Source organism: Aedes aegypti, chromosome 1, assembly GCF_002204515.2.
Source record: "Aedes aegypti strain LVP_AGWG chromosome 1, AaegL5.0 Primary Assembly, whole genome shotgun sequence".
Classification (NCBI taxonomy): Eukaryota; Metazoa; Arthropoda; class Insecta; order Diptera; family Culicidae; genus Aedes; species Aedes aegypti.
Window position 1 is genome coordinate 301837728 of NC_035107.1, and position 17120 is coordinate 301854847.

The 17120-nt window shown below is 38.4% G+C and overlaps 1 protein-coding gene across 2 annotated transcripts; it reads left to right on the forward strand.

Annotated features, from left to right (window-relative positions):
- The first annotated feature begins 657 nt into the window (after positions 1 to 657).
- Positions 658 to 17120, forward strand: LOC5565148 (sorting nexin-12). Of its 2 annotated transcripts, XM_021838318.1 has the most exons (4): positions 658 to 864; positions 937 to 1452; positions 15032 to 15127; positions 16051 to 17120. In XM_021838318.1, the coding sequence occupies exons 2-4, from the start codon at positions 1276 to 1278 to the stop codon at positions 16279 to 16281; spliced, it is 504 nt and encodes a 167-aa protein (XP_021694010.1). In that variant the 5' UTR covers positions 658 to 864; positions 937 to 1275; the 3' UTR covers positions 16282 to 17120. The 2 variants fall into 2 exon arrangements, with proteins under 2 accessions (XP_021694010.1, XP_021694009.1); XM_021838317.1 differs by having other exon boundaries at positions 658 to 1452.

Here is a 17120-nt window from a genome sequence, read left to right on the forward strand (position 1 = left end):
TCTTTGTCCACAGCAGAGGCAGAATTCGTGGCTCTTTCCGAAGCGTCTCAAGAAGCGGTTTGGCTGCAAAAACTCTTGGAAGACCTAGGTGAGAGAACGAAAGTATTGTTATTTGAAGACAACCAAAGTTGTTTGAAGATGCTGGACTCCGAGAAGTTCAGTAACCGTACGAAGCACATTTCAACCAAATTCCATTATGCCAAGGACTTGAAGATGAAAGGAGTTGTTCAGTACGAATACTGTCCTACTGAAAGGATGACAGCGGATCTTCTAACGAAACCTTTATCAAGGTTGCGTTTGGAAGTACTTCGGCAGCAGTGCGGTCTACAGCAGCAGCGTTGAGGAGGAGTGTCGAGTATATGCAACGCAGCATGCCATCGACAATCGAAGCAACCCTTGAAATTTGAATTTTCAATTTGAATTCTTAGTTTGAATTATACTACCAACTAATAAAGACGTATATTAATTGTAGTCAAGTTTATCTTTTCAAGTCCAGTCCGATTGACTTCCACATTCCGCCAATATAGGAATCCTGAGTAGTTTCAAGTTAGCGTTTAGTTCTCTTGCATGAAAACATAACGCCCGTTACGCTCTTTTCTCGCACCGCGCGATGAATTTAGCAACGCACTCATTTTGCTAAAAGTCATCGCCACTTCATCCCGCCCCACCCGCAGTCTTTCAACGAGCTTCACTCAAGCGAGTGCATCACGAAGGGAGAGTGCAGAAAGTGTCGTCCATCCAATCATTAATTTGCGTTCAACAAAATATAGGTAATAGAGTTTAAAACGCGTTTGATTTTATCTAGTGCTTTGATTTCGCGGCGGTTCAATCAAAGGACAGACAGTAGTGTGATTTACCCCGGTGGTAAGACGCATGCAAATTTCGCTGGACATCTTCCTCGAGCGGAAATCGTATTATCGTCCTTTGTGATTGCAGAGTGAATCAGACTGGTGATCCGCCTCCCATTTTTGTTCCCTCTTGATTTTTGACACGGCGAGAGAAAGACTGAAGACGTGCGACTCGTCGAAATTTTGCCTTTCATAAATACCTGAGGTGTCACGTCGCTGTAAATGCGGGAGGATTGGTGATTCGGCCCGGAGGATTTGACATTATTGGTGCTTCTAGAGGAAGCGCTTTGCAAATCATCTGCGGAGCAGGGAGAAAAGTGCTTTCTGGAACTTCTTCACAAGCATTTTGACAGCCAGCGGAACGATCGTGGAAGACAACAAACACTAGCAATAATAAGAAGAAACATAAATAGTCCCCCGCGGAGCAATGATGGCCGAGTCGGACAACACGGCGGAAGCGACGAGACGGCTCAACGTCAAGAAGCAAACGCTGGACGATGCCTATGCGATTCCGGCCAACTTCCTGGAGATCGATGTGGTGAACCCGCTGACGACGGTGACGGCCGGGAAGAAGCGCTACACCGACTACGAGGTCCGGATGAGGGTGAGTGTCGAAACGATAACGAGTGGGAGATCGAGTTGATATTAATTTTCATTGAGAAGGCAGAATACTTCTTTCTTTGGCTGTGTTGGTGGCCAACGAACGGCGAATGTTTTGGTTCTACTGATAAGATTTGGGTTTAGGGGAATGCGGTGCTGCTTTCGTATGCACTGGCATATCGAATCTGCGTTTCATAAACGCCTACAGTCGATTCGATCTTATTTCGTTGACTGTTGGCTGTTTTGTATTTTTTTTTCTAAACTAGTGATTCCCAACTTTTTTAGAGTTGATTAAAATTAAGATTCTTGACATTAAGTTATAGCGTTGAACATTAACGATAATTTGTGTGTGGTACTGAAAGAACATTGTCATAGATCTTGTCTTCCAACCCTGTTATGATGGCTGACAATCAAAAGCCTGTTGAAAGAACTCCGAGAATGTAGCATCGGATCGGACAACAAACGATCTAGTAGGCATGGCACAACTTCGACGCCTCACTCCTACAGTAACGTCAGAATGGAACAGGAAGAAATTAAAGGTTCTTCGTGGGGCTCCCGCTTGCCAACAACGATTCGGAGCTTCACATTTGGCGAACCTGCCAGAATTTTAAATACATTTTCGTGTTCCTGGAGAGCCTGGATTCGTTAGCAAGCGGGAGTGTCCACTAGAAGATGTGTTTGTGTCAAGTGCTTCTTAAACCGCGTGTGAAAATATTCAGAGTGATTGTGGAGTGAAGTTTGAATCTGATAAATAAGGCATATATCTGTAAGTAAACAGCAATGTGATATTTTCTACGAATAAGAGAAAACTGATTGAAGAGGAAATATGACATGAATATGTATTAGCCGCTTCACTTCTCGTTAAAGCAGCAATGTTTCTCTCTGTTCTTGTTGTTGCTCTTATTGAACACCAGCATCACCTATTTGAGTTGCGCGATGCAGGCTTTGAAGTGAATATTTTGTTTTGCTTTAGAATTCAAACAGATTGCTTCGATGGAAATATTTGAATGTAAAACAAATGGAGAAAGTGTTTCATCTGTTTTGTCCAATTCAAAGATTATGTTCATTTCGAGCTGATTCATCTAAGTTATGAAGTGCGCTTGCTGCTTTTATCAGGGACCTATTTTCTGCGTAAATTGAACGGAAAAAGAATAACGTTAGGAACTGAACTATTTTTATGCAGAAGTCAATTGAACATATCCGTGCAAAATGTGTATAAAAAATATCGTATAATAAAGTATAATTTGTATAATAATGTGATTTTGCAAAAGAGAAGTGAACTTATCCATTATTAATTTCAATCGTACAAAAAAACTCCCGTAACATTTATCAACTCTGCAAATTTCTATATAAACAATAATGAAACTTTGCTTTGGTTGTATGTGATCATTTTATCGTTTCTTCTGTGATAATCGTGATAATACATACATTTCTATATCTTATCTCTCCTGCTTTCAAATAAAAACAAAATAGGCAGTTTTAACCCCTCTACCGTCATTTTCTTTTTTTACCGCAAGAAAAAAATTCAAATCGCGATAACTTTTTTGTTTCTTGGTATTTTTACACCATTTTTTCACAAGTTCTCAAAAAACTCTTCTAGTTTGAGGATCCGTGTCGATATTGATGATTGGTGATCTGGTTTTAAAGATATTCCACTGTTCCTTGGGGGACCGACATTTTCCATACAAAATGTCTTAGGCGGCCATTTTGTTTTACGTCAACTTATCGAAAAAGTAAAATGTGGGCTATACAATGCTATGTGATAAGGAGCTACTCTGAAAAAATCATACAAATTGGTTAAGAATTCTTATAGATATATGAAAATTACGATATGAGGTTTTTTGAAGTTTTCAAGATCTTTATTTGGTCAGCTTCGTACCAGCAACGTAAATGCTCATTACTCAAAGACGGTTGCTCCAAATTGCTTCATATTTTCACAACATACTCTGATTAATGTATTGTTCCAAAGAGTGAACATCTGAATACGTTAAAAAATCTGTAGCCTAAGATATATACGTGGGTTATGATTAAGCGTCGGTCCCCCAAGGAATTTCGAACTATCTCTGGATCCAGATGATCAATGATCAATATCGTCACGGATCCTCAAACTAGAAGAGTTTTTTGAGAACTTGTGAAAAAATGGTGCAAAAATACCGAGAAACAAAAAAGTTATCGCGATTTGATTTTTTTTCCTGCGGTAGAGGGGTTAATAAAGTAAGATAGAGTGAAAAATGAATGTTAGTGTGTGCAAATTTTCCTAGCCATGGGAGATTTTGAATTGATGTTCCAAGAGTAGATCTTTCGTTCCAATTAATCGATTTTTTGATTTTGAAACAACATGAAATCCTAATGCTAGGGATTTGGTCTTATTTTGAGCCGTTGTTCTTGTAAATTTGCTTACGAGTGGAAAAATCGAATCGATTTAGAAAAAAGTCGATACAAAGGATTCGATTTAATAAACGAATCGATTTGACGTACCGAATTTGAATCGATTCAGTATTTTCGATGTTTTGGTCAAATTTGCCCAATATTGCACATGATTGTTTTATTTCCTATTTGCTTCAGTACATCGTGTATCCAGTAACGTTTACCGAACAGATTAATCGGTAAGATCCAAACCATTCGAACCTGCTTAATTCATAGTTATTTATAAATAAGTGCCATGTTAAAAAAAAACATGTTTGAATGCAAAAAAATGTCCTTAACGCGACTGGTGGTTGCAATAGAAAAAATGTCCTTAACACTACTGGTGTTTGCAATGCAAAAAAATATCCTTAACGTGACTGCTGATTGTGCGGGGCCCAAATAGCCGTAGCGGTAAACGCGCAGCTATTCAGCAAGACCAAGCTGAGGGTCGTGGGTTCGAATCCCACCTGTCGAGGATCTTTTCGGGTTGGAAATTTTCTCGACTTCCCAGGGCATAGAGTATCTTCGTACCTGCCACACGATATACGCATGCAAAAATGGTCATTGGCATAGTAAGCTCTCAGTTAATAACTGTGGAAGTGCTCATAAGAACACTAAGCTGAGAAGCAGGCTCTGTCCCAGTGGGGACGTAACGCCAGAAAAGAAGAAGAAGTGACTGCTGATTGCAATAAAAAAATATTCTTGCCGCGATTGATGGTTGCAATAAAAAAAATGTCCCTTAAAGCGAGTGGTGGTTGCAATATAAAAAAAGTAATGTCTTTAACGCGACTGATGGTTGCAATGAATATGTCCTTAACGCGACTGGTGGTCGCAAACTTGTTCCTATCAATCAATGTTATTGATATTGCTAGCGCGACTGGCGGTCGCATATTTGTTCTAAGCAATGGTGGTGTACACTTGCCACCGCGACTGGTGGTCGCATGCTTGTTCTTATGAAGTGCTATTGATGTTGTTAACTCGACTGGTGGTCGTATACTTGTTCATAGCAAGTATTGTTAGATCAATAAGATGCTCGACAAGTGGACGTATATTTGTTCTAAGCAATTGTGGTGTACACTTGCCACCGCGACTGGTGGTCACATACTTGTTCTTAGTAATTGCTATTGATGTTGTTAAATCGACTGGTGGTCGCATACTTGTTCTTAGCAATGGTGCACTAGCAATTAGTATGGTTGATGGTGTTAGCTCGACTAGTGGTCGTATATTTGTTCTGAGCAATGGTGGTGTACACTTGCTACCGCGACTAGTGGTCGCATACTTGTTCTCAGTAACTGCTATTGATGTTGTTAACTCGACTGGTGGTCGTATACTTGTTCATAGCAAGTATTATTGATGTTGTTAGCTCGACTAGTGGACGTATATTTGCTATAAGCAATGGTGGCGTACACCTGTTATCGCGACTAGTGGTCGCAAATTGGTTCCTAATAAAAGTGATGCTCACATGCATGCGCGACTGGCGGTCGAAAATGTATCTATAGAATAAGATAGTAAGCCCAATATGTCTAGTAATTTAGTAGATCAAAACATGTTATATCAAAACAAGTAACAACAGTCAAACAAGTCTTCGAGTGAGTATTTCCGTAAAAGTACGGTGGTTTGAATGTACAACAAGATGAAAATCAAACGCTGATGCTACTCTGTTGAACACGTAAATGTCAGTTTATTAATAGAAATGTTTTGTCCAAAATTAGTTCGTCTTAGAGATATCATTACATAGAATTAGCTTGCCGACATTCAACCGATCAATAATTTCAACGCCGTTCTGATTGTGTGGGTATCCTACAGCGGAAAAATGTTTCAATGTCGCATGTACGAGTGAACCGTTGAGTTATGAAACAGTATGCGTCGGTGAAGTTCTTAGCGATGTGAAAGATATATCCTGAATTCCTAAAACCGTTCGTGATGACGACAACGATGTGAAAACTCATCACTTCAAACTTTTTTTTCCTGAGAAGAGGGAGAATGTGTGGTACTGAAAGAACATTGTCATAGATCTTGTCTTCCAACCCTGTTATGATGGCTGACAATCAAAAGCCTGTTGAAAGAACTCCGAGAATGTAGCATCGGATCCAGCCTATGGACATGCCCTATATCAACTGCAGCGATTTGCAGTAGACAGGATGTCCCGGGCCCGATCCATCTGACAAGCCAATCGAGCCCTATGTCACCATAGAAGATGATGTCTCAATCGATGTCGATAGCCTGATCGGATCGGACAACAAACGATCTAGTAGGCATGGCACAACTTCGACGCCTCACTCCTACAGTAACGTCAGAATGGAATGAAAGGTTCTTCGTGGGGCTTCCGCTTGCCAACAACGATTCGGAGCTTCACAATTTGTATATACAAATCCGGCAGAAATCAGAACACACTTATTTTAATTTAATATTTGTCGAACACCAAGCGTCGCAATTAATAGTATGTATAAAATCTCAGAGTTATCTGTCTGTCAGTAACGCTGAGCACTATGACATGCCTGTATTCAGAGCACTACAACAGTTTTTTTTTTCAAATGTTAAAACAATAACTAACATAAGTTATAGAACCCTACACCAGCTATTAGGCAGAATATTCTAGAAATAGCTTACCTCTGCATCTCCACAGTTGTCATGGCAAGTATATTGGGTTAGTCGGATAAGATAAGGGTCTGGGAGTCATCCATGGTTGGTGATGCGATCTACGATATATTCACGCCTAACCTCGATATTACTTGTTCAATTCTTCATTGCTGCCCAGTGCCCCCACAGGAGCGAGTGACGACACTATCAAAAGTTCAAACACTACCCTATTATTATAGTATACTATACATTTTTCGTTTTTTCATACAAAATAGTCAGCTTTACACGATTGGACATTATTATAGCTAAATTTTGATGAAACTTTATTGTATTGTATTGTTTCAATATCTTGAATTTCTTTTTACTTCTTCTTTATATTCTTCTCTACACACTAAGCTCTTACGGTGAATTTCACCGTAATCTCAACAGCTGAACAGTTCGGTGAAATAAAACACCGTAATTTCGTCGAAATTTAACGGATTCCAGTGATTTTTTACGGAATACTGTAAAAATTTACCGTACTCCGTTAATTTATTTTACCGATCTGTTCAGCTGTTGAGATTTCACAGGAATCTGTAAAATAATTTAAGTGTGTATCTTTCGGTTGGTTGGTTGGTTTGACTTTATTAACGAGATTTTTAGCCCTAGGCTAGTTCATCTCGGGACCAACGGCTTTACTTCCCTTCCGAAGGAAGTCGTCACTATAACTTTTTACGTCATAAGTGACTATGTCGGGGATGGGATTCGATCCCAGGTCCTCGGCGTGAGAGGCGAGTGTTCTACTCTATCTTTCATTATACCAATAAGGTCTTGTAGAGGTTTATTTATTTATTTATTTATTTAGGTTTACATCAACAGACTATGTATAGTCCCAATGTTTAATCGTCAGATAGTCAGATCTGGACCTAGAATGTTGGGTTTCTTGTGTCAAACGTCGAATGAGTTTTAAATGTATAATCCAATGTACTGTATATTGGTCCATAACTAATGAAATATTACCGTAATATCCGGGGTCAAATTGAACACTGGGCGAATTTGATCAGGTCGGTATCAAAAAGCAATACTTTCCAAAGATGCTGGATGCTTCGTTTGCATGACAGATATGGCATGTTTTCTAGAAATCTACTGCTGATTTTAAACAGTTTTATTTTTATAAGAATAGTTTTGCACTTCTGCAAAACTTCTCAAAAAAGTAGCTCATAACTTCTCTGAAATTTCAACCAAAAATTATTTATAAAATGTATTAGAAATTTGTTCATGAATTATGTCTACCGAACTGGGAAAAGCGGGAAAAATACGGGAATTTGAGAAGATCACCCATAAATAATAATAAAAAATAATAATAATAATAACGTGATAATCCTTCCACAAAATGACGCCAATAACCGCTTTTCTTCGCTTTGACCAAGCTTTTAAACTGGCGTTCAAGGGAAGAATATCACTCATAGTTGTCAATTGAGCCACGTTTCCGAAAGTCTTTAAACGCGGCGGATTTCTCACGATAGAGTGCCTTACACTCGTCATCCCACTACGGATTGGGAGGCTTCTTACGAACCGACGGACCAGGCACAGGACGGCGTTGTGCTTGACGAGCGCTGTTGAGAGTCAACTCGGATAAACAGCGATACTCTTCCAACGGAGGAAGTACTTCTACCGCTTGCTCTCCATCATTGATCGCATCCACGTACTTTCCCCAGTCTATGTGCTTTGTGAGGTAGTAGGCGAGATCGATGGATGAAGACTGTTGTGTTCCATTGGAAATTGAAACTACGATCGGCAAGTGATCGCTACCTTGGGGATCCTGGATTACCCACCATGAACAATCCCGCGATAACGAGCTTGAACATATTGAGAGGTCTAAACGGCTATCCCTACGACTTCCATCTTGAGCTGGAGGTGCCACTCGTGTAACTTCCCCAGTGTTGAGAATTGTCATATTTAAGTCGTCGCAGAGGTCATATATCAACGTTGATCGGTGGTCGTCATACAGTTCCCCCCCGCCTGTACCGTGGGAGTTGAAATCCCCAATGAACAATCGAGGTTCAGGCATAACTGAGCAGATGTGAGAGAGATCTCTGCGAGATATCGCCGTTCTCGGAGGAAGATATATGGAGGCGACACTGAGGCAGATCGACTCTGTAGAACGAGTGATGCTTTTTGATCGCCAAAAGCAATCGGATCGATCCAGGCGAATAATATTAAAATCATGGAAATGAAGGGTCACATCAGGTGTTAGCCATGTTTCTGATAACGCAAAAACATCGCACTGTAAATTACTAACTAAAAATTTAAAACTGTCTAATTTAGGCATAATACTACGACAGTTCCAGTGTAGAACAGAAATCATATCTTCGACCTCTGTGGATAATTTATCCGTCGAAAGATATGATCGTTGCCAGGAGAGGCATTCTAGAAGCCAGCTGCTTCAAAAATAGGAGTCACACATGGAAGCAATCCTTTGACAATGTTCTTCACTGGGTCGGAAGCATTGCAGAAGTTAAGGATGATATCCACGATGCCAGAAAGCGTAAACATAGGAACGCCCGGAGGTTGTCCTAGGGGCTCCGAATGCGAACTTTCTTTTGGCTGAGCAGTCAGAAATTTTGTGATATTTGGGATTTTAGATTTTCCCGGTAGCGGCGGAAAGTCTCTTTCCTCTTGGAGTTTGAATCCAGTAGGTGAAAGCTTTGAGACTTTCGAGACAGGCTTAGTATGTTTCATGGTTGGTGGGTCATCACTGCTAGGCAGATTCCGAGGCTTTTTTGTGGGTCTCTGGAGTCTCACACGCTTCCTCGTTGAACCCTTGAAAACGAAGGAAATTCCTTCACCAAGTTCTTGTACTGTCAGGGCTAATGTTTTTTGAACTTTTTTCAACTTTTTTACTCGACGTTTTGAATCAAAATAATTACTTATTCCAGATTGGTTTAGCACTCTTCTGCAATTGCTGAATACCACAACTAATCTTGAAAACAAGCCTTTATTTATAAAAGCTTTCAATATGCCACTAGTTATCTAATCGACAAAGTTTTGAACAAGGGCTCATTTACGATTTCAATAACGATCAAGTTGTTACAGCTCATATAAAATGTGTAGAATATCCATGCAAAAAGCATTCCAGAGGGTGGATGTTGAAAATGATAATTTTCGGTGTTCTTCAAATTGCGAGTGAGCCCTAAGTAAGTGCTTCAACATGTGTGGCCTTGTTTCATCCATACCTTGAACTTATTTGCTTTAGAGAACTCTTTATTTTTATGAAAAAATTCGAAGAATTTAAATAATTTCAATAACGGTAAACGGTAACGGTGATCAAAGTTGTAGCAGTATACGATAAACAGTCTCTCATAATGTACAGCATGTTATGATAGTTACAGAGAGCGATACGTGAGAGATTCTCTCAATTTTCTCAGGATTCAATCCCTGCCCATGATAGATAGCTCCAGAGCTCCTTTGAATTAAATTAAATTTAAATTAAGTTGTACAAAGATTTATGAAAATGTTGTATGCTCCTATTCACCCCGCAATAAGCATAAGCATTAGAGTGGTTCAAAAAATCGTTTTTGCTCCATACCGCTCTTTCGATTCAAGATCAAATTCTGAGTGTCCTCCGAAAATTTGAGCTCATTCGGATGAAAACTGAAACTGCACAAGCCCTTCAAAGTTTATATGGGTATTACTATGGGAAAAACAAGCAAATCATTCAATCAGTCATACAGGGCTGGTAGCAAGTCACTTTTAAGTGACTTGGTCACTTTTTTCGACCTGGTCACTAAAAAGTCACTATTTCCAACAAAAGTCACTTTTTTCAGGAAAATGGTCACTAAAGTCACTTTTTTTTGTGATCTGATGATAATGAAATTTAAGGCTGGGTTAGCTTTTCAAACAAAAACAACAAGAATTATAAAAGTTTGTCAGAAATTCGTCCAGGACTTGAACAGCAAATACTATTTTTGCTGGAAATCATTTCAGATATCACATCAGAAATTCCAACGTGGCCGTGCGGTTAGTGTGACCAAGCTTTTAACCGCATGGGGGCAACATGGGCCACCCCGGTTTTGACCTCAAAAACAGTGTTTTAATGTCTAGTGTCATTAGGATCTGCTAAAGGATGCCTCAAATAGCCACCACAATAAAAACCGTAAGAATATTCGTTTGAACACTCAAGATATTTACACAAATGTACAAATTTGTCCTTCGCCATGAAAAGCTTATAATCTTGGCAGTTTTTAATTAAGCCTATAAGACAATTATATTTATAATTCTGGTAAATTTTACCAATCCATTGAACCTTCTGATCATAATGAACAGTTCGTGAGCAATTAGATTTGTTCGTAAACAAAATTATTGAAAAACAATATGTTATTTTCAAGATGAAGGGGCGGGGCAAAATGAGCCACCTAGATTTAAGCAAAACAAGCGATGTTTGAACATAAAAATACATTGCCTAAATAAACCAGATTATTTTTTTACTGCATAGTCATCTTTATGCACCATAACAAGTGGAACACTTTACTAGAAAATATGTTGAACCAAGTATCGCAATTTATTACTAGTATAACATGGTCTGTTTACTATTTATTAGGTATCTTTAAAAAATAAGCCGCTAGAATCAATAATTTCAAGCAGAGCTAATACAATTTCCTTTCCAATAATGTACTCTTCACCACTAACTCTTCTCTATACTGTTTTAAATAAAAATCATTCGATTGAATGAGGTGGCTCATACTGCCCCGTAGGGTGGCTCATAATGCTCCCTATGGTTGGTGACCATGTAGAAAAACATGGTTTTTCAAAAAGTTCCTGAAATAATTTGCAAGTTGATGTTAACATTAATTATCGACGTAACATGGAAGATAACATTTTATAGTACAAGTCACTTGCATTTAAACCATATTTTTGCTGTTTTTCTATGCATTCCATGACGTTTTCCTTAGGCGGCCCATCTTGTCCCGATCACCCCTACATGATTCCATAATGAATGATAGAACATTGTTGGACGATAATAATTAATCAACAGTGTTGTCAGTGGCTATTCTCTAACCCAAAATCCACCTGTTCATGAATTTCAGCAACAAATATGTGCTTTCTATCGTTTACTGTTTACTTTATAATTTAAATTTGCAAAATTCAGGGTCGTAGATCAGATAAAACGTGAGGTTACGAGTCGCCACTGATTAATGTGATTATTTTCAATAATTAATTTATTGCAGTGGCGATTCCCTAACCTCAAATCTACCTGTTCCACGATTAGAAATTCTTGAATTTCAGCAACAAATTTGCATGTAATGAGTAGAGATTTGTTAGAAAGGACGATTTCAATAATTAACTTTTTGATTTATAATCTAAATTTGCCGAAATAGTCATTTTTAGAGTCGTAGAACAGGTAGAAAGTGAGGTTACGAGTCGCCACTGTTTTATTGAAATGCTGATGAAATTCTAATTCTTTATATACGACATTCAACTAATTTGTTCTTTTCTCGAGTTCGTTAATAATCAATTGTGTTCTGGAGTTATTGTTTATTTGGATTCTTTATTTTACAGAAATTCTGCCACAAATTTAGCATGAGTTTCTATTTTTCGTTTGTTTTTGAACTTCCGGAATTTTTCATAATTTACTGAAATTTATTCTCAATTTTCACCACAATTTTGTCTACAACCAAACCTTTTTCCTCGATTTATTCCACAGCTTTGTTAAGAAATGCTTTAAGTAATTCATTTTGCATCTCTACTTCAAAATCTTGCCAGTAAGTTCATCATGTACAGGAATTTTGTTTAGAATTCTATCACGAGTTTGTTTACCAAACTTCATAGATTTAATTTTTTTAAACTGAAATCAGAGATATAACATAGTAACCTTATTTTAAGCTAATGTTCGTCTCGTAAATAATGATAAATGAAATCTCGAAAAAGGTTATCTTTTTGACCTTTTATGACAATCAAGTCTTATCTCGGACAGATAACTGTTACGAAATATTTGAAATTACTGCAGTTCTCTACATTCTAGATTCGCCTAATATGTAGAATGGTTAATATTCACTTAGACCATACTTTCATTTCTAGTCATTTCAATGACTAATACTTTCCCTTTATCTAACACATCGAAAAAAACCTTGGAGGAAAGGAGATAGTTTTCGTCTGGGTTCCAGGACATGTCAACATTGTCGGAAATGAAGCCGCCGACGAAGCAGCCAAACGAGGACGAATCAGTCGACCCCTAAAAGAAGGAACCCCGATAGAAGATTTAGTTGAATGGTTCAGAAATCTCGATTATTCAAAATTTCATGAAGCATGGCTGAATGAATCAACTGAAAATCAGCTTAGAGTCATTAAGCCTACTACTGCAAAATGGATCGACAGATCAGCTCTTGCAGAACAAAAATGTTTAACTAGTTGTCGTACAGTCGACTCACCAAAGGTCACATACTCGATAAAACATCACCTCCAGTCTGCAGCATGTGTCAAGAATAGAACAGCATAGAACACATTCTAATCCATTGTAATCAGTTTAAAAGTCTAAGAGACAAAATAGGATTAGCTAAATCAATGAAAAACATGTTGAAGAATGACAGAATATCAGAAGGAAAGTTATTAGCGTTTCTCAGAAGAGCGAAATTGTTTGAATTATTGTAAATAATTAAATCTATTTTAAGAGGCAAATTAATTCAATAATTTAAAGCCTCTATAATAAACGCAAAAAAAGACTAATAATAGTTTTCAAGTCACTTTTAAGCCACTTTTTGGTCACTATTTGGTCACTTTTTTGATCATTTTGGTCACTAAAGTCACTATTATTTTGCTGTCTGACTGCTACCAGCCCTGGTCATAGTGTTTGCCCATGTGCTCTTGGGGATTAGAGCTCCGTTGATACTGTGAGGTGTATTCAACAGCCACAACTTTGCCGAAGATCGTTTTGAAATCGGACGCCTCAGTAATTAGTTATTGATTTTTATATGAGTTGTAAAACTTTGGTTATAATAATTGGGCTGATCTGCAGGCATCACTGCATATATGCAGTAAAACATAGTAGCCATGATTTATGTGCGCTATCTTTCGCGCCAGATGCAGCAATGTTGCCTGTTCAGAAGATAAATGAGCACTGTAGAAGAATATGCGATTGGATATAAATCAACAACTAATTTCTGAGACGTCCGATTTGAAATCGGTCTTCGGCAAAGTTGTAGCTAATGAATGTATCTTACAATAGCAACGTAGCTCTAATCCCCAAGATCACTTGGACAAACACTATGTCCGAATGAATGATTTGCTTGCTTTTTCCATAGTGATTCCCATATAAACTTTGAATGACTTGTGCAGTCTCAATTTTCATCCGAATGAGCTCAAATTTTGGGAGGACACTCAGAATTTGATCTTGAATCGAATGAGCGGTGTGGAGCAAAAATGATTTTTTGAACCACTCTAATAATCATAGATGACCGCACAATTCGTAGTTGCTACACTGTGATTGACCAGAACAATCGAAGTTGCACAGAGATTTAATGAATGGGGCTTGGGATTAGCTTACCATTCTTCAATGTGCATAAATCGAGAGCTCAAAATCTAAAAGTCAATAACGGCGCCGGCCACGTCCTTACGATCATCGGGGGTGGGAAGGAATGCTAGTTCGACAATCGTTGTTACTAGAGACCGAGATCACCTCTGCATTTCCACAGTTGTCATGGAAAGGATATTGGGTTAGTGGGATAAGGTATAGCTGTCTGAAGTTGACCATTTTGTATGGGACAACGGTGTTGATGCATTTTATATGTCCGATACTGTATGGCTGTTCATGTAGTCGAAGTATTATAACTAGTACAAGGCTCACTCGCCGTAGACAGATTAAAACCGTCGATTTCCACTTCCTAAAGGTTCAAACCTTTAATATATCTATGTGTATTTTGAATACTTACTTATTTCTAAATAACTGATTGAGATATTTTTATATGGGAAAATGAGGCGTTAAATCTTCAAGGTCCTATATCTATACTGATTTTTTTTATCGGATGTTTGTATTTGATTGATTATAAAATAGATCTACTACAAAAGTGTTCCACTTTTATAGAACTCTTAATGGATTACCTGCTTTGCTCATGTTAACAATTGATTAGCAGAAGTTTTCTCATTTTATTTGTTTCGAATTGTTTATCCATTATGCAATTAAAAAGAAGAAACCGTTCATAGTTTTACGTTTAATACAAAAAATCAGCACAATAATGAAGGCGCCGTCCACAAATTACGTAACGCTGAGGCTGGGGGTAAGCTCAAGTGGTACGACTCAGACGAAATCTTGAAAAATTCCATACAAAAAGCATGACAGAGGTGGGACGGGTTGGATATTGCCAATTTTAGCATTACGTAATAAATAGATACTGCCAAGAACGCTGCTGGTGGGTTAGAAAGGGATCAAAAATAGTAATTTTGTGTCATAGGGAAGAAATATTGCGAATTTCTTATTTTGGCTAAAAACCTTGCGAAAAAGAGGATCAATGAATAAAATCTTGTCAGTTAAGCCCTAATGAAACAACAGTGCGGAAATATTAACAATTAACTATTCAGTATTGCAGCAACATAGGAGACTTAGCTAACATAACTCTTGATTTCAGACTAATCTGCCAGTGTTCAAAGTCAAGGAATCCAGCGTCCGGCGACGATACAGTGACTTCGAATGGCTACGAAACGAACTTGAACGCGACAGCAAGGTAAGAAGATAGCATTTTAGTTATGCATCGTTTGTCCTTATCATTCTCCATAGACATCATTACACCTGTTGTACTGATGATTCACATTGTTGCGTTATGCACATGCAATGTACCCATCACATATTATTTGTCACAGCCCATGTTCGCAGAGTCGACGTAAGCGCCACTATTGGACCAAAATGCATTTTAGATTGCTTTGCATTACTTACCTAATAATATAGAGTCGTTGAACATGCGAAAAACGCTTCATTGTCAAAAAAAAAAAATTATAAGGAGAAAACTGATTAATAAATACATGCTGACTACTTTGGAAACTACGCCTAACTCTCTATAACTGGATATACTTAGAGATTAGTAAAGTAGTTAATTAGACTTAGAGATCCATAGTAAAAGTTGATTTTCATGGCTACTTAGATAGTCTCTTGAATCGCCGTTGCCCTGAGTCTGCTTTCTGTAACTGTCAGAGGCTCCCAAACTAGTTAAAAATATGACGCCCCCACCCTACTATACATACATTGGTAGGGGCGCCAAGTTTTTAAAATTTGGAAGCTTCTGCCTAACAGTTACAGAACACAAAACCAGTGTAAATGCGATCCAAGGGACCATCGAGGTAGCCATGAAAATCAACTTAACTATGGTTCTCTAACTCGATATCGAGATACAAAATATCGAGTGAGGGAGAGTTGACTGTACTGAAAATGGTTACCAGATTGAAAAACGCAGTAGAAAACACAACGATGGTTACGTCAGCCATGCGAACATGGGCAATATAGTCATGACTGTCGTAGCGCAAGCATTCTAAGCTGATTATCGCCCCTCAACTTTGTCATGACTCTTCGTCTATTTGCGTAGGCGCTATTCAGCAATCGATAGGGATTATAGTTCATGTATTTCCTTCTTTGTCTCAAATGCCATTTCCACAGATCGTTGTGCCGCCGCTACCGGGCAAGGCGTGGAAGCGCCAGATGCCGTTCCGTGGCGACGACGGCATCTTCGACGAGAACTTTATCGAGGAGCGACGAAAGGGCTTGGAGCAGTTTGTGAACAAAATTGCCGGTCATCCGCTAGCCCAGAACGAGCGCTGTTTGCACATGTTCCTCCAGGAGCCCACCATCGACAAGAACTACGTTCCGGGCAAGATCCGGAACACGTAAACTGATTACGGGCGGAGAGATGTGTAGGCTATAATATTATGGCTTGGTTAGGACAATTCGGACGCGAACAGAACGGGAGGAGCAAACAAAAAGAAAACTATTCAAGGATCTTATTATTTAGTGGGAAAATTCGAGTTTCTTGTCATTATACCATTCAATGTCGTTGGTAGAAAAAAAAAAGCCGGAATCATTCATCGAAACCCCCTAGCTACTGATAAGTACCCATTTAATTTCGAACAAACTACACCGAGAGCACACCGTGCTCATCCATAAAGCAAATTTGGGTAATTTTGACTAGCAGTGTACGAGCCGACGGCAGAACAGAAAAATGTAACGCCTGTCACTCCGCCTCGTCAGTCATCCCTCTCGGTGTCTAAGCGTTACGTACTGTTTATTTTCAGCAACGAAGTTACGAGTCGCGACTCTTCTTTATCGACACATCCAGTTTCCGTTTTTGAATGTATGGTGTCTCGAAAAGCTACTGGCACTATAGTCTCTTTTTAAATAAGGTATTTCTATCAATTGTTGTCCCAAGCAGTTATCGAATCACAAAAGTATATGTATGGAAATAAGTTACATAGATTTTGCTTTCCAAATCATTTCAATTGGAATTGATATAAAGTTGATTAGATTGAACGTTATAATTTGTACAAACCAAATGTATTCCGTAGATCACTTTTTGGCACGAACAGCTCAAGATTCTCAACCGTAATCAAATCAATAATTGACAAACAAATAAACATGTGAGTGTACTATTCTTTAATTATCTACGATTATATTATATATTTGAGCAAAATTGTATGAATGAAGGTAAATGAACATATTAATTATTGATACTA

What these genes read in the sequence shown, in the direction of transcription:
- LOC5565148 (XM_021838317.1), top strand. Translation starts at nt 1,276, where the DNA reads ATGATGGCCGAGTCGGACAACACGGCGGAAGCGACGAGACGGCTCAAC. An exon ending in ACTACGAGGTCCGGATGAGG is followed by an intron (nt 1,453 to 15,031) that starts GTGAGTGTCGAA and finishes TCTTGATTTCAG; the next exon opens with ACTAATCTGCCAGTGTTCAA. An exon ending in AACTTGAACGCGACAGCAAG is followed by an intron (nt 15,128 to 16,050) that starts GTAAGAAGATAG and finishes CCATTTCCACAG; the next exon opens with ATCGTTGTGCCGCCGCTACC.